General features: G+C 42.4%; 1 protein-coding gene across 2 annotated transcripts; it reads right to left on the bottom strand.

The window, feature by feature from the left end:
* Positions 1–2888: 2888 nt before the first annotated feature.
* On the bottom strand, positions 2889–19053 carry NRBF2 (nuclear receptor binding factor 2). 2 transcript variants are annotated; one of them, XM_076339341.1, is made up of 4 exons: positions 18906–19053; positions 7235–7319; positions 5601–5641; positions 2889–4432 (listed from the first exon to the last, which is right to left on the bottom strand). In XM_076339341.1, exons 1-4 carry the CDS (start codon positions 18957–18959, stop codon positions 3716–3718), a joined length of 897 nt encoding a protein of 298 aa, XP_076195456.1. In that variant the 5' UTR covers positions 18960–19053; the 3' UTR covers positions 2889–3715. The 2 variants fall into 2 exon arrangements, with proteins under 2 accessions (XP_076195456.1, XP_076195457.1); XM_076339342.1 differs by lacking the exon at positions 18906–19053 and adding an exon at positions 8476–8499.
* Positions 19054–25354: the final 6301 nt, after the last annotated feature.

Genomic DNA, 25354 nt, shown 5'->3' with positions numbered 1-25354 from the left:
TCTCGCACAGCATATGTTGGCTGTCTTCAACAGGGATAATATTTCTGTGTTCCAAGACGAGAGTGGTTTCTGTGGTACAGCGAAGTCTGTGAATAGAAGTCGGTGTCTGGACACATGTTTAAAACTGGTTCTTGGTTGAGACGCTTTGAAATAACGGACCGCAGAAGTTTTCCGTTCTGTCCAGTATAAGACAGTACAGACCAGACTCACCGCCCACGGGATCTTTCCACGTACTGTGCCAGGCTCTGGTTACGCACGGTGTGACCACCGATAACTTACCGCTTTGTTGTTGCCGCTGTAGTTTATGCAAAATTGCTTACTTTCTGCATAGTACTCAGATACTGCGCCTTTTCCTTATTCTGGAAAGACTTGGGGAATAAGCCAGCTGACGTGAAGACGGCGAGAACAAGACGCTGTCAGAGGAGAGGGGGGCTCCGCCTTTCGGCGGGAGCCGAGCCCGGCGCGGGGGTTCCACCAGGTGGCGGTCGGTGGCCGCCGGACGGACGCTCCGGAAAGCGGCGAGCCGGGCTCCGCCCGCTCCCGGCGCGGAGCAGCGGGGGGGCCGGGTCGCCGCCGTCCCGCGGCTGCTCCGCTGCCCGGCGGGCCGGTAACTCCTCCTTGGGGAGGCGGCAGAGAGAAGGGAGAACGGAGCCGCCGGTGGGAAAAGGTGCGTGAGCAATAGCGCCGGCTAACCCAGAGGTGCAGGGGGGGAAACCCGGGGGTTTCTTTTCATCGTTTCACGATGCCTGAACTGAAACAAGCTGAAAGGCAATGGCCATTTAAAACAGCGTTAAATTGTCGGGGCACAGACTAATTGCTGACAGACGTTGGAGCAGAATTGCCTTAGATTTATCACTACCATAAAACTTGTCCTCTAGCGGCGAGTATTCTCTATACCACTTTTCATTCTTTAAATGGGCTGTGTAAGTGCTTAGCTCTGAATTCAGACTTAAGAATTCCTTACTTGGAAAAATTAACACATTTCACCTTATTTCACACACTTAGCTTTCCCCTGGAAGGTGAAGAATTTTATAAGGAAAAGTCATTATTCAGTGGATTCTCAGCTGTAGGATGTTTTACCAGTGTCCCGTGCCGCTGCTGAAAGGGGTGATCCCACATGCCTGTCTTTCTGCAGGCTTCATGGCTGGCTGACCGTGTTGCTGCATGGAAGGGAGGGAAGGAAGCAGCTGGCAGTGCTCAGGCTCTCCTTTCAACAGGAGCACCTGTGTTGTGCACTAGGCTGTGGTCTGACTCTTTACGGGTATCACCTGCTCCAGCTCTGGGACGATCTCTGTATTACACAGAAATATTCACCTTTCCACACCACCTTCATGGGGCTTGTGTAACGCTAGCAGTAACGCTAGCAGTGCTTACACCGCAGCTCAGTGCTCCTATCCTATTAAAGGGAATGTTGCACCCATTCTCCTTTCTGCGTCACTTACGGGAGTGGAAAACTCTCGTGCTAAGCCATGCTGCCCAGAGTTTGATTTTGGCAGCGGTCATGTGTTGAGTAGGCAGACTGCAAGAACAAACAAACATTTGCATTGCAGGAGAGAAAAGTTTTAACAACACTTTCAAAAGTAGCAGCGTGGGGTTTTGCCCCTACTTGGCTATCTTCCTACAGAGAAGCAGCTTCCTTCAGATCTGTCGTTTTGTTTATGTAGCTATATATGAAGGGGCAGTTTAATTTTAAAAACAGAAGGTAGAACTTGCAATTCCCCTACACGTGTGTGTGTGTCCCCCCCCCCCCCCCCCCCCGAAGAATCTTGACGTTTCAGCAGAGGTAGCTATGCTAAAAATTGCTTCCTTCTCCTATAGCTGCCATTTGCAGAGACAGCTGAAATGTCTGTCTGTAGCTAACAGCCCTGGGCTATCATCCCTGGCAGTGACACGAGATATAGATGCTTAAATCATTTTATTTCCTTCTTGTGAGCACATACCCTTTTCTTTGCTTTACTTACATGAATAGAAACACTACGCTCTACTGCCTTGTTACCTATGACAGCCAGCCAGGCAGGTGACAGTGGAGAATGTAACTTGCCCTTTTGTGAGAGCCGCAAGCTGGGGCTGACCTGGAACAGGCTACCCCATCACAGCTGTTCTGTGGGGCCATGTGCTAAACTGCTCCAACTGAAAAATAATTTTTTTTTTCCCCAGCAAGATTAGTTTTCTGCTACAATTCAGCACAAGGGACCTCCTCTAATGAACCTGTCTTACCTTTGTTTCCATAGGCTTTTTCTAGCCTCCAGTCCCTACTCTCCTTCAAGCAAGCACAGGAGGTATACAGAGTAAGGTGTTCTTGCTGTACTTCCAAGTCTATTCTGGAAGAAAGATGTACCCTTAGAAAGCAAGCTTACCTTGTAACAACACAAGAATAACTTAAAATGGGGTAGCTTGCAACACTTAACACTTTTCATTAATCAGTAACAGCTAAAGTTAACTAACGCCTCCACTACACATTGCAATGCCTCAGTTTGGGTGACAATCCAGTGCGAGGGTAGAGCTGGCTAACGCTCTGGGGCTGGGCGCTGGCTGACCCGTGCTGAAGGGGACCGAGTGTGAGGAGGGCTTCACCGCCCTCCTCAGAAACCAAAACCCTGAACGGGCGTGCGCAGCTCTCGCGGCACGGTTTGTTCAGCTCCGGGTAGCCTGTCCCCAGGCAGAGGCATAGTGCTGCTTCCTCTGACACTTCAGCGCTCTGTAGGTGTTAGAAGCCAGCTATTAGCCGAGTCACTTCACATATAGGCAACGCCCTCGAAGTTCATCCCAGCTTTCCTGTATTTGCTGGATGATGAACACAGTTCAGCTGTACGTGTCTACTAACACTGTTAGTATAAATCTTAATTTGTTTTTTATACTCTGCAACATTTGTAGTGATTTAACACACGTTTAGTGTCAAAACACCTTGCTTTTTATTTTCATATCCTTTTTGAATCAGGTTAAGCTGTAAACAATTTCTTTTTCAATCAAATACTGCCAGCTAGAATTACTTCCATTCATGCATCACTGAAAACAAAAAGGGTATTTTTCCTTAAGTACAGATTTTTTTTTTAAACAATGTCACTTTATACAGAAACCAATAGCTAGATTCGATGCACCCTGATTAGTTATGTAAACAGATAACCCAAAAACCCCCTTGTCAACAGAACTAATAAGTTGGTTCCTTCATAGAATGGAAATTAAAATCTCTCCCGACTTGAGGTTAACATGGTCAGGAGGAAAGAGCGTGGCACATAAATCCATCTAGGAGGTGTATAAATTGCACTGTATCTGAATTAACAAAAAGTTATGCATAATGAAACGCACAGTTTAAATTGATGCTAGAAAGCATTTTTCAATATGAAGTGGCAGCCAACCGGCAACCATAAGAGTTAGGTTCTGCACCATCATTTATGGCATTATAGATAACTATTACATATAGCATACTTTAAAACCCTGAAGGATTGTGTTACTTGAAACATTCTCCAGGCAGTCATTTGGTTTGAAACATTGGGAGAAAGACTAAAGAGCTTGCCATCTTATACCGATTATGGTACCTTTAACTTTTATGAAGTAGATCAGATATGATGTGTATTTCACAGTAACAAAGTTGCTTTAATGCCTTTTCTCCAACAGTAGGATTGTGTTAGATGTTTTTGCCCTCAGTTCACCGTTGTCCCGGTGATTTTCCCTTTTCTTAAGTTTGTGTAACTACATTGAGCACTTTTCCTGGGTTTTAACTATTCATCAGTCCTTTCAGTATATCTTCGGAGAGTTCCAGCAGAGGGAGTTCAGGGGACGGGATGTCCAGGGGGGGAAGGTTGGGTATTGGAATGTCCTTTGCCTTCCCAGCAGTTGTTGCAAATTTCTGCCAAGTTGCAGCTGAAGAAGTAGTTTCTGAGTGTTGCTGCAGACTCCACAACTCTGACTTCTCGACAAAGTCAGCATCTACATCCAACTCCTTGTCTACTGGAGATTTTTGGAGTCTAGCTCTTTCTGCTTTTAACTGCTTATTCTCTCTCCTTAATCGCTCATTTTCAGCTACAAGAAATTCTATGTGCCGTTTCAAATCTGCAATTTTGGTTGCCTGCTCTTCTATTATTGTTTTGTCATCCTTGGGAGCTTTACTCCCAATACATGCTTCTACCGGCTCCTTTTTTTTCTGAAGCAGAAATAATAGTGTATCCGGGTCCCTGTCAAAGACACCTTGAACATCCTGTGGATGTTTCTCTGTGGAAGGGCTGTATTTCTGAGTAACAGGAACCAATACGTTTTGATCATCAGAGTCTTCAGCAGATGGCTTATAAGAAGTCTGAAGATGTGCAGCTATTTCCTTATCAGCATTCTGCTGGGCTTTCAGTTTTTCCTCCCTCTTTGCTCTTTTCCACCTCTCCTGGATGAGCAGTAACTGTTTCATGTGACTATCCCTTTGTAATTCCAGTGATAGCTGAGCCTGAGTAAGAACAAGATTAAACAATTTAATTGGTGATCCCTAATCCCACCTGAATATTCACGCACGTGAAGTTACATGCATGTAAATATTTACATAAACAGCATCACAGCATGCCCGAGGGAGGGGGAGGAGCTTTTGTTATTCAGATAGTAAATCCAACAAGAAGTGATCGCTGCTTGTACAATGCAGCCAATTCAGATATGTCACCCAAATTTAGCATAACTACTAGTACTGTGAAGGAGCGAGTTAACATTTGGTCTTTTTATTTGTTCGTTTTTTGTTTTTAAGTCACTGACCAGGCTATGATAATACCTCTGAGCAGAGGCATTAGGAGTTTAACTGACCTGTGACCACACCAAGAAGGAAGAGATTCACTTGGCATGCGCAGCCACACTTTAGCTAAATAATACAAACTATTTATATGCTTCTGTGATGGTATCTGCATAGACATATTAATAACACCCAACACTAAGCCGGAAACTGCTCCAAGGCCAGATATGGTCCCAAATGATTCAGCCGTATTTAATGAAGGGGGTGGCATGGTGGTTAATAACTCAGAGGAACCACCTGGGTAAGAGGCTACCATTTTTCTACAAGAATGGCCCTTTGGAGGAAAGACAGGTGTCCGATCTCCAAGGGTTATTTGCTTTGATAATATTGGCTAAACTCAAAGCCTGCTGCTATAAAAGTGCTGATCAGACTACAGTACTACATTTACAGATAGATTTGTGCAATAAATAAGGAAAGGTATAGGGCTGTTATTCTGGAGATCCCCAGTCAGGATGAATAAAACCAAAGTTACAGCCTGTAGGTGAGACGCTCAGCTTTCTGTCTCAGCAAAACAGCCTAAGTGCCTCACAGCAAAAGTTAAATATGAAACTAGTTTTATCACCTACTTGAAGATGCCTTGCAGACTAGAAACCATTGTTGGAGAACCCTCGGATGGGTTAGTAGTTCTCTTGTCCCTGCTCCACATAAACTTCGAAAAACTCTCAAGGAAGACCAGCATCACTGCACTTCTAAACCTCCTGGTGCAGTTGCCATGGGTTCAGAAAACTATGCAGAGGCTAATGCCCAAGAGGGGTATGATCAGTCAGGGCACAATACGACACACAGGCAAACAACAGATCTATGGCTGATTCTGGTGTCTGCTGCACTTTGATCTCACCTGCTCCGACTGCGTCAACTTCATAGCGTCCGTAAGGTATGCTGCAGAAGAGAAAATTGATAAACACTTAGGACAGGGTTACAAAACCTGAACGTTTCCATAAAAGCTAAGAAAAGGCTTCAGACCTCCCGTGTTCTGAATCCCCATATAAAAGCAGCAGTCCAGAGGCAAAGTATGTACCAAGTTACAGTGGCTGGAAACACCTGTTTTTCAGAAGTCTGAAAAAATTACTGTAAGATCATGTAATACATGCTACACCCTTGCCATGGCATCCTGTTGGCTCAGGTTGTTCCAATTTGTTTTTCAGAGGAAAACAACAGCCATTTCCAGAAAGTCCCAGAAGAACAACTTTCCCGTGAAGGGAAGAAACGCAGCTAAGGACCAGACTTTTAACATACAAGCATTTTAAGACAAAATGTGATAAGTAAAATCCTCTCGCCCATGGCACACCAGTATTATGAAGTCACGCTTTTTAGTTATATTCTTGATGAAGAGGTATAGTCTGTAGTTCCCTGGTTTTTTCATCAGCTTCCCTTCCAAACCAGAAAAGGTGCTGGCTTACAGTCAGAGCAGCACTTCAGCCTTTGAGCATAGCTTGCTAGTGCTGAAAATGACAAGATATAAGAAATTCTTAACCAGATTCCAAAGGATATAAGATAATGGCATAGAATCATCAGATGAAGAAAAGCAATAAACATTTAATGCATTTCTGGGTTTTGTCTTGGTATATGAAGTGAAGGAAACCAAAAAGAAAAGTCTGCATATTAGAACACAAGTGCTATCCCTTGTTGCTCTGAGTATTCATAAATACCAAAGAAACTATCAGTTTCTCGTTTTATGGGATTTTCTAGTATTTATGAATGGAAAGTGAGAATGCCCGGTATCTAGGTTACGATGTTTGGAGCAGCCACTTATTTTGTCTCCACACAAGCTCTGTCACGTAAAATGTCCTACTTGTTACATCAATTAAGACCTCCTCTCTCTTCTTCTGCCAAGCAGTTGCCACACTGTCAGCCAGCTGATGGACTTCAACACAAATAATTAAGCGTGACTAGTTAAACAGACAGGTAAATGCACAGAGTCTCACTTAGGAGAGGCAGAGGCTGCCAATTGCAGTGTCAAGGCTTGTGATGCAATCTGCTGTTTTGCTTGAGTTCTGGGAAAGCTGAGCTCATCACCTGTTCTTAGCTGTCTTGATTCAGACATTAGGAAAGGGAAGTAAGTAAACTTTTGTAAGCAAGCATTTGTCTAAGTATTTCCTTTATCAACAGAGAAAGCAGGTGACTTCAGCTGTGAAAGCAGTGAAGAAAATACAAAGCGTAAAGTGAAACTGGCTTACAGCAGGTCCCCAGCTGCAGCTTGTGCATGACACAAGGTGTTGGCTTCATCTTGAGTCAAGAACTGCCTTCACAGTGATAACCACCCCCAATCAAAACAACTTTGGAAATGTCTGGCTTTAGCTGCTCATATTAGAGAAAAAGTTTCCAAAAGGGTGCTTGATCTGGACTGAAAAACAGATTCACATTTTAAGAATAAAAAGAATATTTTGCAAGTAACTAGATATTCTACTTAAATGAAGCATGCAAATCTAGAAACTGATTTTAAGAGCTGGAATATGAGAAATACCTACTCACCAGCAGCTTTTTTGTGACAAGAAATTGCTTCTTCATATTTTCCTGCTGCCAACAAACGGTCTGCTTTTCTGCTCTGCTGGTGAGCCTTAAAATAAAAAGAGCATTACATCAATGAGGGTTAACCAACAAATAGTTATACCTATTTTAAAAGTAATCTGTACATCTAAGAAACTACTGATTCCAATTCTCAGGCTTTTAGGCTCCCACTCCCTTCCAAGCTTTATAATTTGATTTCTCTTTTAATACTACCTTACAAGAATTTGTACTATACAGGTAAGAACTGAAGTTTGTTAATGCAGCAAAGATGGTGTGTACACAACAAAATCCTTTAGGAGCTGTTCCTCAGAAAGTACGTGTTCTCCTTTATAGGCAGGCATTCACTGTAGTCATGTAAAAAGACCAGTAAGGCCATAAGAAGCTATGAGAAGCTCTAAGTGTTTAGGACCAATTTACCTGGCAGAATGCAAGATATTTGAATTATGTTACAGCTTACAGCTGGTTTGGCATTCTCTGCTGCCCCATGACCAAGAGGCTCTTGGGTGAAGAAATTGCAAAAGATCTTGTTTTTTTTATTTGCAGCTTACACCAATTAATGGAAGCAGCACAGCTATAGTTAAAGATATCAAAGTCACGTTGTTGCTGTACAAGAGTTAAGTCTATACTAGCATTTGTAAGCCATAATGTAAACAACTAAGGTAGACTAAGGATGCTGCTGAAATCAAGCAATTGATGGAAGTATTTGCTCAGTGAGAAACAGTATTGCATAACCAGCACTGCAACATTCATGAAAGCAAGTCTTTTTGTCATTACTACAAGACATGAATTTTACGGTCCTTCCTCCAAGACAAGCTATGTAATACGAAAGGCTACAACCACTAACTGGCAAGGCTGTCAGTAACACAGACTATTCATGACTGCTTTACTACATGTTGAGTTTGAAGTAAACAGACATCAAGTACCAGGCACTGACTCGGTGAAACAATACAAGACACTTACTTAGGAATCTGAAGAAAGTGTTTGCCTGTTTCTTTGTTTTTCAAGATTACTGTTTCTCAAGAGAGCCTTTACCAAATCCATACTGACTGAACCTGTAGGTTCAGGGGGAAACAGAGCTGAAAGCTTGAAATCTGCCTCTGTAATTCTGTCTCTGACCCATACAAATTCTTTATTCCCTCTCTTCACCCAAAGGCATAAAACATATCAGACTTCAGATGTTTGGCAAATATAAGTCACCGACTTACTTTAAGCATGTTCCAGGATCAACATAAAAATGAGAGTATTTGTCCATATCCTAAGATGTTAGAACAGCTGGTTTGCTACAGGCCTTATGGAATTACACTTTGCCTCCTGCAGAGAAGCATCATCGAAGGTCAGATAATCCAAACAGGATGGTAACGTGATTCTATCAGGACTAACATGATACATATGCTAACATCCATTTTAAAAATAAGTTCCAAAATGCAGATCAATTTCTTTGTCATCTTTGTCCTCCGAATTGACATATCATCACCTACAGTGTTACAGTAAGTTCAATTTGCTACCAGAATTTTAGCAGCTCTGACACCACAGAAGAGAATGACTTCTACAGAAAACACTCTTTTGGGCAACAGCTGTTCTTAAGCAATCCCTAGCAGTTATATCACTAAATTTAGACATTTGGCTTTTCTAAAACTGATTTCATATGCTAATATGGAGTGTTCTTAAAAAAAAAAAAAAAAAAAAAAAATCACACAACCCCTCCTTGACTCTTCACAATGAATATTTCAGTTATATTCTTCTTTCTCACCTTCATTCAATCCTCACAGCATTGTCAGCATTCCCTGTTTCTTCTGCCTTGAGGTTAAATAATCTCAGAAGAGGAAGTGTTTTCCTATTGGAAAATCATCTATTTTATGGCCTTTTTCTATGGACTCCTACAAATGACATATGCTGGAAAGATGAACTTATTTCCTATGGGAATGAACAAACAGTATCAGCTCATATAGAGCCATCTCCTCAGTTATTCATGGCAGCTCATCCAGTTACAAATTAGCTATGTCATGGACATAAAAACACCTGAGCTAGCTCCTTGCAAAACAATTTTTCAATAATTTAGTATTGATACAGCTGCTTCTGCAAACTGCATGGGCAGATCTAAAAAAAACAGGGAAAGAGGAAACAGAGTAGCTAGAGACAGAAGAGCTAAGAAAGCAATTCAACAAGCCAGGGGCCTGGTTCCATTTATTAATTTCTACATATACGACTTTGAGTCTGATCGATTGCTTTCAAAGGTTATTTTCACATATTTTAAACTACTGGAGCATGATCTTACTCAAATCACTTAAGCACATGCAGAACATTTGAGGACAGTCAGTTGTTACTTGATTGAGCAATTAAATTATTTCCATTCTCAACTCCCAGTGAAGCTGAAGGGAGTCTGAAGAAGTTGGGCTAGACCGTGAATAGAATTAGGAAAACAACAGTCCAGATATGCTAGCAAAAAGAAAAGCTAGGATTCTCTGATTACAAGGTCAAAATGCCTTTCTTGCTATTACATCAAAACATATAGATGTCAGGCTATCTTACTCTGATACAGAGCAGCAGACTTCCCCAGTGGAAACAAGAGGAACTGCAGCAGAGAAAAAAAAATAATCAGTGTTTCAGCACAGCCTTGTGTGAGAAAGCTAGGTGTTTTACAGTCAGTCATGGGGGAGGAATTCCTCATTTTGTATGTTTTCCTGCCAGCTTGACAAGGAAATATTTACTCATTTATTCCACCCTGTGAGTGTTTGTTCCAATTAGCTGATTGTGCAAGGACCAAGGAATTTCTCCCATTTTCATGGTAGATTATTCATCACCAGCAGTTTGAAGAAATTAGTGGTGCTGTTTCCTAGCAGCGAGTGATGAAGCTGCAACAAAAGTATTTGGATGCTTAACAGCCACGTACCATGGATAAGCTTCTACATCTTGTCTAGTCTGCTGGTTTATTCTTAGCGCTCAGTTACACTTAGCCACACAGCATCCAACCATTGTTAGCAAAGCTGTTTTGAACTCAGCGGCCTGTATTCCATTATAAACCTGGCAATGGAAGAATTGGTCCTATATCATAAAGTGGAAAAAAAAGGCTCTCAAGTTTATCCCTGGTCTGATGTCATGCTAGAGGAAGGTGTTTACACCAACAGTTCTGGAGCTGCTACACTGGTTCCCAACAGATTCAAGCAGGACTGCTTTGACTTTGGTCCTGCTGCTGTGATGATTACAGAAACAGCTGCTGCATAACTGCAGTGGGTTTATATACCTGATTTCTCTTTCCTCTTCCAGTTGCAGTGCTGGAAATAAATGTAGGATGTGGTGTAAGAATAATTATAATTTATTAACAGGCTATGGAATTGAAGGAGGGAAGCAGTTTGACAACTTCTTCCAGATGTCCCTCCCAACCCAGACGAGCAGGAATTCCCAGTAGGCAAATGGACAGGTGTAACAACTTGACTCTCATAAGAGGAAGCAGGTTTGAGTGAAGGACGACCAAGCTAAAAAGCTTCCTCATGTTGCTCTAACGTATTTTGTTCTTAAGGGATTTGTGCATGCTTTATTGTATCACCTGAACCACTCTGGATCAACTACAGAAGCAGGTAAACTAGACAGCTCTCCTCAAACTTTCCAACTGTAGCTGAGATGTTAAGGGATGATCCCTGCATTTGTAAGTTTGTACTGCTATTACAAAGAAATGTTTCTATTTGATTCTTCACCCAACTAACCCAAACCATTGACTATATAATCTCTGAGCAACAGAATAATTAAAAAAAAAATCAAAACAACCCTCTAAAATGACAATGCAGGTCTCCTCTTTGCCTAGAATTTTCTTTAGCAGCCCAAAAATTAACACCAACTTCTTTTTTTCTAATATAAACTAGACAATGATGTGACTGCAGGTCATGAGAAATGAAGCCATAAGGCCCACTTGCCAGATTTCTTACCGCTCCCTCAAACTAAAAAATAAAAACAAAAATGCTAGTTTTCTTTCTAGAGATCGTGCACCATTACAACTTAAAGGATTACCACCATATGATCTTAGCTTAGGCTGGGGGGGGAGAAAGCTGCTGCTTTCCCCATATGATTCCAGTTGATAGCTAGCTATTATAGAAAGAAGAGTAACAGGAGAAAACCTGCTCAGATCCTACAATATTTTTAAGAGGTAGATGTAGTACTACTCATTTTCAAATAAGGTAAGTCTACCACCCTCTCCTAAGAGCAGTAATTTGCAACAGTTCTCCTGTAGCTGAGATAGTCTTGTGTATGTTTTGTTTTTCTTTGTTCCCCTAATGGGAGCAGCTCTTCATTGGACAAAGCCTTACACAAGATGTTAAGCTTACAGCCTTCTTTGTTCATTGTAAGGGACTCTCTAGAAAGTGATATATTTTAATATGATTATGAAGCACAGATCACAGTGCCTTACTTACTAATGAAGTTACAAATGAAGGCAGGAAAACCCAGCTGCTAAAATGACGGGGCCTGAGGAAAGCTAACCGCAAAGAAGTTCTGTATAATATAACAGTTTGTAACTGTTTTAAGTGAAACCACTGTTTGTTGCTAACATCATCTATTTTATGCTATGGACTGTGGATACCAGTTATCTTTGCCAGAAAGAATCATAGAACCATAGAATCATTGAGGTTGGAAAAGACCTCAAAGATCATCGAGTCCAACCGTCAACCCACACCACCATGCCCACTAAACCATGTCCCTAAGCGCCTCATCTACTCGTCTTTTAAATACCTCCAGGGATGGGGACTCAACCGCTTCCCTGGGCAGCCTCTTCCAATGTTTAACCACTCTTTCAGGAAAGAAATTTTTCCTCACATCCAATCTAAACCTCCCCTGCCGCAACTTGAGGCCATTTCCTCTCGTCCTATCACTTGTTACTTCGGAGAAGAGACCGACACCCACCTCACTACAACCTCCTTTCAGGTAGTTGTAGAGAGCGATGAGGTCTCCCCTCAGCCTCCTTTTCTCCAGGCTAAATACCGATCAATTTTTGAATTGAATTGAAAGGATCAATACCGATGCTCTCTTACCACTGAAAGCAATGATGAAGGTATTTTTTTAAGAGATGAGGGATCTATTTGGGGATTTGTTTCCTTAAGGATACAGGGCTGTCTTTCTAAGAATGTATATGGGAGAAAGGAAGAGTCAGAAAGTGCACATTGCATTGCTTCCATAATGTGCAAAAGAGTGCTAAGTATCTTCCACGTGGATGTTTACAGCAGCAGACCACAAAGGGTAGGATGAGGTGGTGCACCATTGTTCCCCCCAGCCCACAAACACTGTCAGTGCTACACACACAGAAGTCTCTTTCAAACCCATTCATACCAGGAAACAGTGAACTTAGAAAAGTTTGAATGTGTATGTCTGCATATGCATTGAAAAATGGAATGAAGAGAGAATACAAGTGGAAAACTTGACCTGAGAGGTCCAAGAATAAACTATGGCTATCCGTTTTTTTTAATTAAAAAAAAAGTGCAATCATGATGAATAAAACTCAGGGTGACTATGGAAAATGCTTTTATTTACAGGGAGTTACACTAAAAGCTAAAATAATAAAGAGCTGTACTGTAACTTATGCTAAATAATGGGAATATATTTGCCACTAAGCCTAAAGAAATGGTAATGTGTAGCTTCATCAACGGAAGCAAGCCCCCTTAAAAATACTCCTTGTATTCTGTAGAGAAAGATAGAGTTGACTGAAGGAGAAACAAAAAATGGCAGAACCCACTGTGGCTGCTCAACCAATACCACTAGCCACATGTTAGCTAATTTTCTGTCTTTGAAAGCCCGTACTTAGCAAGGTTGACAGAACAATGACTCAAGTGTAAATTACAGGTTAGTGTGACTATAGAGAAAAACAAGTATGTGAAACTCATGAGAACGTATTCTCAGTATTAACAGACTCACTCACTTTGTATTGAACTGTAAAGACATTGAAGTTCAACTTGCTTGTAAGCAATAGTATTAGAATTTAAATAGATGGGCAGACAAGCAACCAGTTGTTTAGCCAACCAACATTAATTCACTAAATAGCTCTTGTTGACTACACGTGTGTTCCCAACCTATTCCAAATTTAAGATAAAATGGTTAGTCTGAATTCCTCACCATGCAAATGCAATTAAGAGATCTGGAATTAAATCAACTCACAATCACACTGCTCAGGTTAGGTGGAGTCTTCAAAACTCTATATAGGCATAGCTGCAGCTCCTTCCTGGATCACCTGCAACTACACGTCTTCCTAACTGGAGGTCATAAGCTAAATGAGAACAGTCCCACTACCCTGATAATAAAAACAATCTGGGCTCCTATACATAGCCCTAAACCACATGGCTCAAGCTGTTACAGCAACTGAGCTACCCCTCAGCAGGGACAACCGAATCATCACAACAAATGGTCCAGTAAACAAACTATTCCAGGAGCAACAACTTAAAACAAGTGGGGCAGAAAGGCTTTAGCCATGACTTCAGCCTGCTGCCTCCCCAGGCCTCCATGAGATGGCTTCACTTGGGTCTTAAAGCTGTTAGGCACACTTACTCAGAGCTGAACTGCCTGGCTCTATGATATGCACGTAATGCCAGCATGACGCAGCAGAAGGGCACTGCTGGTAGGTACCCAAACAGCATAGATACCAGTGAGGAAATAATGCTTCTCTCAACCACCTGTAGCTTAGCTAATTATGTTCTTGACTGGGTGCAAGGTGTTATATGTGCAAGTTGTTATACGTGCAACATAGAACAGTTTTGTGTTGTGCTTTAGTAGTAGCTACATGACTGAATATAAAATTGTTGAGCTTTTCCAAGGAGGCTATTACTCATCCAGCTGTTCAACTGAGTATCTGATGCATCACCTCAGCACCTCCAGTCACTTTACTCAGACAAATATGCTGCTGTCTCTGTGAGCTCACACCTTACATTTCCCTTAGCTGAAATGAATGGCCCCATATAGATCATGTTGTTACTGGGAAAACCAAGACACGGCTTCCACCACTGTAGTAAAAACAGACTTTGTGTTAGGCATGTCTATATAATGATACTTCCACTTTTATTACCTAAATGCTTGTTTTCTCTAGATTGAGTTCAGAATTGAGTGCATCTGCCTCTCTTTTTTCATTTTAGATTGGAAGAGCAAGTATAGCAGCTTTCAGGTTAAGCTTTATTAAAAAAAAAAAAAAAAAATCAAAGAAACCAAACTGGATTCAGTGGATGTTTCTGTAGATTAACATAATATTCCTGTTTTTCCAATCCAAATAACAGAGGTGCAGGCTGGCATTGTCTCAAACACATTGGCTCGTGTGGTTTAAATCCTTTGGTCTCTGGTAAACTTTCATAGATGCTTTCTATTTCCTCCTACTACTCTTCCATATTGCATATTTATTCTGCTTGTTATTTTGCCCTCATGTGGGTGTAGTAGTCACCTCACTTCTAAAACATTTCTTAAAGTAGACCACTGATTGGCTTGCACTGGAATTGTTGCTACCAATGTCTTACAGCATTAATATTAAAAGCTTCCGTTGTATGAAATTCTTGCAATATACATTGTTATTCTCACTCCAGCCACTGGTCCATGCTTTCTGTTTTTCATCAAAACAACAACAACTGTTCAAGCTGGATCCCTTACACTTCAAGAAACTTACAGGCAATAGATATTCACCAGATTTTGTATTGTATCCTATTATAAACCATACAAAGTGCTATTACCTCGTAGGAAGAATACAAGGTAGAGGTGGTATGGCTCCTTAGCACGTAGCCTACAGGAAGATACTGAGGTATTAAAGCAGAATCTGCAGTCCTGGGTGTCAGACTCTGTTCAACAAGCAGGTTTCCTTTTTAGTCTCTTCTGGAGGTTGATACTATTTGCCTCATATTTTTACTGCATTATTTCCAAGCTTCTGATGGTCAGCAGTATGCCGCTGTGCTTTTTAAGTATGCAAAATCTTCACAGGTGTCTGGCTGATACCTTTTGCTCCTATACCTAAGGTTAAAAGTTATTGCTGGATGTGACATCAGAATTCTTTGCCTAAACCAGATGGCAGCAGGAATTGCCCCTACAGTAGGTAGCACAGAGAAGCTCTTAACTTCTTCTTTTTTTTTTTTTTTTTACAGGAGGTCTTTTCGTAGGAGACTTATCTTCATGCTTTTGCAGGAAAAGTTTTAATTTGTTAAAGAATGTTGAGATGTCTTAGTTTATGGCACTAGATTATGTGTGAAACAAGTATTCAGCTGGACTAGATATCCGCTATATGGTTGCCTGCAGGTGCAGGGACTGCACTTAGTCCATACCAGTTTTAAGTTCCACAGCACAACCTCAATATTTTATTTGTAGGGTTGAAGAACTGGCTTCCTTATTAGTAAAAGCATAAGGATCAGGCCTTTAACCCATTCTTTCAAGATTAAGTGATGTTTCCCATCTGCAAAGCATACACTAGACTAAGGGGGGGAGAGGAAAGGAGGGAAAGGGACAAGAGGAAGAGACAAAATAAATGCTCAAGTATCAGAGCTGCCCCAAAACACTTTCCCATGGCTCTAACAACTCAGACTGTGGCAACAGATTTTGGAAAAGTTGTTTCAATTTATTCCTAAATGAAGTATCACTGGATACAATGAATACCTTGAGGACAGCTCAGTGGGAAAAATCAAATCAGCAGTTAGTATTGTAGCACAAGCCCTAGAAAGGTTAAAAGAAGGAAAGATGAGGTTAGACTTGGCATGGTTATTCGTTAAGCATGCAACAATGGCACAGAAGGTATACAAAAAGATAAGAATAACTTTAAAATGAGAAAAAAAAGGGGGTCTGAAGAACTAAAGCCCAAATTCTAAAAAGATAGGTGCATGTCTCATTGAAGTCATTAGACCTGAAGGTCAACGATTAAAACTTCCATTAAACAAAAAACACTGTAGTTACAGGGTTGGTTTTTTTTTTTCCAAACAGATCAGGAAAGCAAATCACTATTTGTCTAGTGCCATCTATAGAAGCAAATCAGTGAATTAAGGAAACCAAAATACAATTAAACTTAAACTATCAATGATATTTCTTTTTCTTAAGGCATTAAGACCCAGATGCATAATGATAAAATATTATTTTGAGGGAAACGCATCTTTCAGAAGGTAGAAAAAGCATGTAATTAAAGTCAGCAGAATACAACAAGGTATGGTATGCCATCTGTAATTAGGAAGGCTAAGCAAAGAGTCAAATACATAAACAATAACTGAAGCTGAAAGCCACCAATACAAGTGATTAAGTGCAGTTGGTGTGCTACATGTTGACAGAGAAATGGAGATATAAGGATACTGCAAAACTACTAAGGATTTTTTTTTTTTGTCAGATCAGGTCCCCAGGAAAATCAGGGCAGTATCCATGCTTTCCAGTAACTAAGACTAGATGCTCAAATACACAACTAATGAACAAGTTTTACAGGACAAAGCAACATCCAAGAACTATAGCAAATTCTAATGAAAAGCCTTAACTAAAGAAAAATCAATTTCACAAAAATTAGCAAGCCATGATATACTGAAAGAAGGAAAATGTCTTGTACTTAAGTCATTGATAGCAGATAAATACACCTAACGATTAGCGTATCCAAAACCACTTTGTAGTTTAGGGTTTTTTTGTTTGTTTGTTTTTTCCCCTCCTCTCTGATGGTTTGGTATCTTTGGAAAAAGTTGTGCTTTTCCAATCCACAGGAACTACACTTAGGTAAGAGAAGAGATTTATAGAAGTGAAATACATGACACTGGATAGTATCAAAAACTTAAATGAACATTCTTATATTGGAGGTTGGCACCTTCCCTGAATATTGTTGCAAATCTGAAACTCAGCTGCAGAGAGGGACCATGAATAGGAGAGCTTTGCAAAATTCTAGTTACTCCTGTTCATGTCCTCGTAAAAAACGTAGGCATGTTCTAACCGTGGTACTGTGCCCATTCAAGCTCTTGTCATAGAAGAGTTTTCATGGTACTTGACACAACCTGAAAAGACAGGTCATTTTTCTATATAAGATGATCCATGACTATATCGTGCAGCAGTTTCAAGAAAAGTTTTTGTATTTCAGGATACTCCTTAAAAGGAAGTAGGAACATATGCGCAGGCAACTTCTTAAGTTTTCTGTACAAAACTATACAAAGCAACTTTTTTTCCTGTAGCATCCATTACATAGGAGTGATCTTATTGTCAGCCTGGTGCTAGACAGCTGTGGTAACTGCACACTCCTATCGTGGTCAGAGGATCATCAGCCAGGCTTTAGTCATATTCTTGTCACTTCTACAATCCTTAGTAAGTGGTCTCAGTAAGAAACACTACTAACTGGTGATAACTGCACTGCCACAAAGTTGCTACTTTCAGCCATTTACTAGTGAATATTCAACTATCATTTTCTCCTTAGAAGCTCATGCACTAGATCTACTTTTAAAAAGGTTTTTATAGTGTTTGTGAAACAGCTATAGTTTATCCCTCCTGCGCTACTGTGCTGCAAGTTTGTCTGACTTGAAACCCATCATATCAACAAGTTACAAGAGCTTTCTACTTCCTGCTGTTCCTTATTTCAATCAGGCCTCCAGTATACAGAGTAAAAAGTCTGAGACAGCACGATGCAGACATACCCAGAGTGGTTCTGCACCATTGGTTCAGATCTAAATAGACCATCTTCTTGCTACACTGTCAGCCCTAATTCCATGGGTGGTCTGCAATGCCAATTTTACAAGCCTTTCTGAAACTAGAAAGCAATCCAGAAATACCTGACTGACTCTGTATGGAGCAGGCAAGGGTTTGTCAGGGCTGACACCATGCTGGAGCAAATAAGCTTTGATTAAAAACTAAACTGACACGAGTCTCTGAGGTTTGCATGGCACTATCTAAACAATTTCTGGATCAAACTCATTCCTGGAAGCACTACAGCTGTATTCCTGGTGTGCTGCTCCTGGCTAATTGGACTGCTGGACCAAAGCTAGTTGTCTAAGGGAATGCTCTGTGTATCACCGCATCTGAGGCATAGGCAAGATACAGCTTTGATAAAAACCACAAGGCAGCAGAGAATTAACTGTTCTTGACCCTAGATCTAGAACTTCCCTTACCCCTTGTGTTTGCAACTTGGGCCAGACTTAACGCACCCCACTCCCCCAATCGAAACACGCCACTACACGCGCCCCTGCGTCGTTTCCTCTCTCGCGGTGCTCCCAGCTGCTCCCGGGCACGGAGCAGCCGAGATCCCACCGTGTGCCGCACCAGCCGCGGGCCCTGCAGGAGCTCCCGTACGCAGCAGCGGGGCAGCGCTGCGCGGCCTGGCCATCGTTTACCCCGCCTCTCAGCCACCGGACCGGACTGGGGCCAGCCCAGCCCCCTCCCAGAAGCCGCCTCAAGCCCGGGACAGCCGCTCGGCCCCGCTCCCCTCCAGCCAGGCCAGGGCCCGGTTACGCCGCGGCAGGGCCTGGCACAAGCCCTGAACAGGTGCGGGGGGGGGGGGGGGGGGGGGGCGGGGAGAAGGACCCTATTTACTGTTCAAGTCGCGCTTCTCCGTCCGGTTACCCACCGGTAAGAGGGGAGGGGTGTCACCCTCTCCCTGCCGCGGGCGCTCGCCGCTGCCTGAGGGCCGAGAGCGGCGGCAGGACCGGCTGACAGGAGGACCCCCCCCCGCCCCCCGCGGCCGCGCGCTCACCAGGTTGAGGGGCCCCTCCATCACTTCCATGGACGGCGGGGGCTGCGGGCACATGGGCGCGGAGGCGGCCTGCTCGCCGCTCCCGGTGCCGCCGGTGCCGCTTCTCCCGCGTCCCCGCCCCAGCGGGTTGTAAACACGGCGGCCGCTTCCGCCCGGCCCGTACCGGGCGGCGCCTCGCGAGAGCCTCCGGGTCGCGCGAGACTCGGGCAGCGTCGCCGGGGCAACAGGTGCCGCTCCTGGGCCGGCCCCGCCCCGCCCCGCCCCGCCCCGCCCCGCCCCTCCAGCGGCCGTCCTCGCGCCGCTCCAACGGCCGTCTTCCCGCCCGCGCGTGCGCGCGCCAGCGGCGACTTCGCCGGTGCCCCGCGGAGGGGAGAGGGGGGCTCGGTCCGAGGGACCGGGTGATGAGCGGCCTGCGAAACGCGGAGAGGTAGCGCCCGCGGCGGGGCACGGCCGCAAACGGGGGGAGGGCCCCGCGCCCGTGGCAGGAGGGCACACAACCGTGATTTCTTTCCCCTTTTTTCTCCTTTTATTCAGCGCTGCGTGTGGCACAGGTCGTCGGTCTGTAGATGCGTGGGGTTTCTGTGAGGAAAAAAAGCACTCGGCACGGTCATGAAGCGTGGCGGTAAAAGCACCCATCGCCGCAGGGCAGCAAGGTCGGTGCGGGTATCAGAGAGGTCACGCAGGCGAGCCACAGACACGAGTGACAGCGCGAAGCGCCCTTCCATTGCAAAGGTGCAAAAACCGCTCCTGCCCTGGAGAGTTTAGTTCTGCCTTGAGGTGCGTTATCCAATACAAGCAAAGGTGATGGGGTCTGGGCTGTTATTTCAGCCCTGGGCACAAAGCTAGTCAGGAGGGTGGCCGGTTCAGCTCTTGCAATGAGGGGGAGAAGAAACAGCTATTGCTCTTCGTGGCTTTTCATTGCAGGAATTGCAGTATATGAAAACAGGTGACAATGATAGTGATACCAAAATGGCCGTATCACCATGTGTGTGCTAACAAGGTAGTAGTATTAATTATTCAAAATAAACTTTCTTGAGAAAGATCAGCTAAGCAGGGTACTGAACAGCAAATAAGCTGACCTGCTAACTTACCGAGCGTCATGATCATCCTTATCCATACAATGCTGTGTTTTATGAAGACTAAAGAGAAGAAAACTGCCATAAAGGGATTGTGTATAACTTTCTTAGGTGGAACTAAGGATGGCATGAGTTCATAGGAGCATGGCAGTAATAGACTGAAAGGGGAACAAGGGAAAGAAAAAAAGGGAAGAGAGAAGAGGATAGAAGGTAGGGGGGAAGATGAGACAGCTAGAAAACAAGAAGTAAAAAAGCTAATTAGCAGCAGGTAAAGAAAGTCTGGGATTCCCCTTGTACCCTTTGTAGATGTGATCCTCAGACATGAGTGGTGTCTGTGAGTCTCTGAGGGAGGCTATGTGGCCTGATATGCCGTAGCTCTCAGCTATCCCTGTGCTATGGGGACTAGCTTTGCAACGCAGGAGTGCTGGGGGGAGTTTTCCTTCCAACATATGTGGTTAGACAAGATAGTTTCTTCAGGCAAGGAGCTTCCAAAAGATACTTTGCTAGTTCCTGTTTTCATTTGCAAGAACTTATCTATCACTTGGTTTAATTATATATCACCAAGTCAGATCCTATGTAGTCCAGAGTGGTTTTGATCTAGAGCCCACTGATTGACTAGCAGGTAGGTGAAGTTGTCTTATATCAGTCATTGAAGGGATAGGTCAGCCAGGGCGAAGAAGAAAGGCTATTCGGCGCTTCACTGTCAGTACTTACGCTCAGACATATGAGATGATGAAATTTAATTGTTTTGTTGTACCAAACTGTTGTGTTTTCCTTCCTCTTAGTTCATGGACACATACTCATGAAGCGGTAACGTTTATCTGTCATCTGTAGGAGTATAACTCCCATCTTGACCATCGCGCTTAGTCACTGTTCCTCTTCATAATGACAAGTCCTTCTCTAACCCTTAGCCCTGTGCTGCCTGGCCTTTTTCTCTCTCTTGCCAGTAGTGCTATAATAGGAAAAATCCCACTAATTGTGTCACAATTTACTGATTCTCTTGCATCTGTATGTGAGATCTTACACACTTAGCTCGTTGACTATTGTTTTCCATACTGCATTAATCCAGAGGCAAATTTTGATGATCTTGCTAAATATTATGTAGGATGAGATTTTAGATACGCTGGCAGTTAAATTGCATACTGTCAAGCTGTTATTTCTAGCCACTTTACTAACTCTTTTTTTTCATCTTTGGTGACTGAACTGCAGATCATTTATTTATTTATTTATTTAAACTATATTGCTGATCTGTTTGTGTCTAATTTTTAATTTTGCATAAAATGTTTGACTCATGACAGGTAGCTGCATAGCTGGTTTTTACTATGTGTTTATCAGTTCTGCATAAATCATACCAATTTACTAAAATAGATCATTAGGTCAAACACTTTCTTAGAAATAAAACAAACTAGTTCTGAGAATTGTTTTCCATTACTCCTGCTGCTGGCTCAGGAAAGGCAATTTAATTTATTGGGTTTTAAGAGACAGTCAATGTTCATTTCAAGACACATTTCTTTAGTGGAAAAAGGAGTAAGGTGCTGGGCCGATTTACCACTTGTGGAATGGGAGCTAAAGGAGTGAGGAATATTGTATCAACAGAATAAAGGTTTTAGGAGCCGTGTTGCTGAGTCAAGCCAATGTGTTACAGTGTGCCTGTTGTTCATGTAACCATCAGTGGTCATTACTGTTCCTCCAGCAAGGCTGGCAGTGACTGTAAGCCCCTCTGGGGACCTGGCCATACCTCTTCTCATCCAGGGGCTGTTAGCAGATGCTTAAATGGGGCATTTTCCTTGACTTGTGTGTCAATGTTTTGTTTTCTATATCTAAATCTGATAAAAAACTGAAGGCAAATAAAAAGAAACCTGACAAGATTACTTCTTAAAATCTCATGTTCTAAAAACTGCTAGTAATGTGCAGGATTTGCTTCAGAACCATCAGTGTTGCCATCTGCAACGTTGTATTCAACTTATTTAGTTTCTAGTGTGATTTTTTTTTTTTTTTTTTTTTTACTGATGGATAGGTAGTATTTTCTGGCTTTGGCAAAATGAAATATCATTGTGCCCTGGTCCTTCAAGAAGCATCGTGTTGCCAATTCCTGAAGTGGCTGTGGAAAGCGAGTGAAACCTGTAACATTATCTGTGTAACCTTAGTTGCAATGTGATATAGTGATGTTATTGCTAGTTCAAAATCTAAATTTGTATGGAAGTTCTCCTTTACTCAGAGAATAGTCTTGGGACACTTTGTAGATTTTTGTCCAAAATTCCAAGATCCTGCAGTGCTGGGTGTCACATATTCATTCCAGATGGCGTGCTAACCTCCATTGCACTGAACTGAAAGTGGCTACCATTTTCTCCCAGTGTCTACAGAGGTTGTTCTAAGAGATTTAAAGTTGCCCTCCAGAGAAAACAAAACCATAGTAAATAGTCTACTACATTATCTGTAAACTCATCAATGAAAACAGGATGATTATTTCTTTTCATTACCGCCCTTTCTGTGTTTTGCATGTTTTGCCCCTCCCTACTGCATGGGAATAGCATGTTGACTGCATAAGTATAAATTAAATGTTTGTCTAAAAGAAGAACTATTAAAATGTAATTCTGGGCAGGATGTGCCTGTCAGCAGGAAGCTTCCTAAAATACCCTGTGTTTTAAGAGTGGAATTTTAGAGTAGGAGGGAAGTGTAGAATTGCTATTTACCTGTCTGATGCTGCTTTTGACACACATGATGAGCCAGCTTCATTTGACTGTCACCTCCTTAGGAGGCAGAATTCCTCAGCCCACACTTTGCTTAGCATTGACTACTTCTTTATTTACTCTTTGTGCCTTTGCATTTTATCTGGACTGTGCATTTTCAGTTAAGCTCCAGTTAAAGACAGGCTTCTCAGTCATGGCATTGTAGGAGGGCCCACAGAGCCTCCCACACAGTGCCTTCCTCAAAGAGAGATGGGGATGTCTGTTTCTTTGAAGAAGCACTTTTGAAACAAAAGGGATTCCCCTATGCCTCTGAAAATTTATTTCCCACCACACATATACAGAGCCATCGGACTGATGGGCCTCCTTCCATTTGTCAGATTTTTCAGAATAACCGGATTTCAGGATCTCCCCCTAGATGTGCCTTGTCTCTTTGGGTTGCCTCCGGGGAATGCCTGAGAGGAGCTTTGGGCAAGGCAGTGCATGAAGGAGGACTTTGACAACTGGGGCTGAAGGAACCTCATTCAGAGAGCTGGGAGGTTCAGGACAGTGAAATCTTGGAGAAGGTGTAAACTAAATGAAAACCTTTTCCTGTCACCTTTCCCCCTTCTTTTGTATCTGTTTGGATTTTGGGCTCTCAAGGTCCTCTGTGACCTTTTCCCTTATAATTACATGTGGTCAGCAATCAGAACCAAAAATCAAAAGAGCAAGTCATTAAAATGGGAGGAAAACTTGCAATTAGTATGCCTTGGCATGAGAATTTTGTTTCTGAAAGAACTTCAGCACAGCTTAGAAATCGGCAACCACAGTTTGGCACTTTCCTTAGCTACCAGAGCAGCTGATAGAATTAGAAACCAGTCAGATTTGCAGGGAAGAAAGAACTGGTGAGTTAAAAAACAAGAACACAACCAAGACCATGTCTGAATAAATTTCCAGTCATCTGTACATAGACCATTTATTGAGAAAGATAAGGAAAGAAAAACTAAATTTTCATAATCCTGATTACATGCGGAGGATTGACCCAGATGCATGACTTTAGCTGTATTTATTATATTTAAACACAATGTATGCCTTCACATGTGTTTACTGAAAAGGGGAACCACAACCATTTAAATTAAATGCGTTTTTAAATATTACTGTTTAAAAAATAAACTATTGGATTCCTGCATACTAAGAAGTAATGTATATGACTGTGGTGCTCTAGAATTAATTAGGTCTCTTATTTTAGTTTTGGAATCAAGAAGATATTTTCTCATTGCTTGCAGAATAAAATAGCTAAATCCTCTGCTTAGATCTGAAAGTAGTTTTGCCCACAGCAATCAAACTAGTATTTTCTTTATAGCTCATTCTCTCTGTAAGCTTTCTGCTGATTTCATTAGGCTTTAGATCAGGTTCCAAGTAACTAATTATATTTATAGTGTGATTTCTTTGCTCAGTACAACTAATTTAGGTAAAGGAGTTGGTAGGAATGGTGAAAGGCTAAGTAGTATTCCTTTGCATTACTTTGTCCAGGTGCAAGATACCAGGAAAACTCTGTTTGTCTTTGTATTCATAAGCTCTCAGTATTAAGCTGAGCAGAAGCTTTCCTATTTTCAGTAATTTGTGAGAGCATAATGATGAACAGTTGATATACTGACTTTTTCCTTTATATTGACTAGGACTGACGTATTTCTGACAGCAAAAATGGGGGTCAGAAAGAGCTGGCCATTTGAAAGTGGTGATGAAGAACCAAACTTGGGTATGCGAGGATGTCCATGTTTTTCGCTCATGCTCCATTGCCCCAAGTTTCTTCCTAACATTTCTTAATATATATTCTCTCCTACAGCTCTACTGTAAAGCCATCACCGTCCCTTTCACCACTTTCCCACCCTTGCCACAAATCCCCTCTCACCTGTAACCCACAGGTCTGCCCCTATTTCCCCAACTCAGATCTGCTGCTTTGCTCATGCTCATCTTTGAAAGGGCCAGTGCTGCATCATTGCTTCTGTTACTGCCTTCCTAAATGCTGCCACAGGCAGCTGAATAATGCTTCTCTCAGCTGGCCCTATCCACAAAAATAAAAGACACTTCAGCTTTGGTTTCTGGGGATTTAAAAAGCTTGGACAAAAGTAGGTTTGTTTAGCAGCTTTACTTTGCTAAAGGACATGAAGTTTCTGTCCTTGCATCACAAGCACTGATTCCTTGCTCTTTTTCTAAACTGGCTCTCTTATCCTAACTCCACAGCTGTGTTCCTCTGTCTGGACAGAAAATTATTCCCTTCCTTGCCCATACAAACTGCCTCTTTTTTGAAATCCAATGAACATCACCTATCCTGAGTGCTCAGCCAGAAATTTTCTGGTTTGTTTTTTCTTCCCTCTCTCAGACTGAAATGCAAAGAAATAGGCCCATTTCAAGTTGACTTTCTGACAAGAGGTCTCGTATTCGACACAACCCTGTAGACTACAAGGCTATGTCAGATCTTTAAAAGCTGGACCTTGATTTTAACAGAGGATTCTAGTGGAAGCCAGCAGTTTTTTGGAGGCCTGAGCCATAACATCACAATCTGTGATCGAAAGTTTACTGAGGACCTCGAGTTACCTCTTTTTTTCTGGTATGTTTCCATTCCTGAGAAGAGCAAGAGCTGCAAGACTGACTTATAATATACTCATTCAATTAATCAAGTGAGAGTAGATCAAACCTTTCCAGG

Source organism: Aptenodytes patagonicus, chromosome 5, assembly GCF_965638725.1.
Source record: "Aptenodytes patagonicus chromosome 5, bAptPat1.pri.cur, whole genome shotgun sequence".
Classification (NCBI taxonomy): Eukaryota; Metazoa; Chordata; class Aves; order Sphenisciformes; family Spheniscidae; genus Aptenodytes; species Aptenodytes patagonicus.
This window is presented reverse-complemented; position numbering and strand designations above follow the sequence as displayed.

Coding starts and splice junctions, on each gene's coding strand:
- NRBF2 (XM_076339341.1), bottom strand. CDS start 18,959: ATGTGCCCGCAGCCCCCGCCGTCCATGGAAGTGATGGAGGGGCCCCTC. Junction 7,320..18,905: donor TGGAGGGGCCCCTCAACCTG/GTGAGCGCGCGG, acceptor TTTTATTTTAAG/GCTCACCAGCAGAGCAGAAA. Junction 4,433..5,600: donor AGTTGACGCAGTCGGAGCAG/GTGAGATCAAAG, acceptor GTTCTTACTCAG/GCTCAGCTATCACTGGAATT.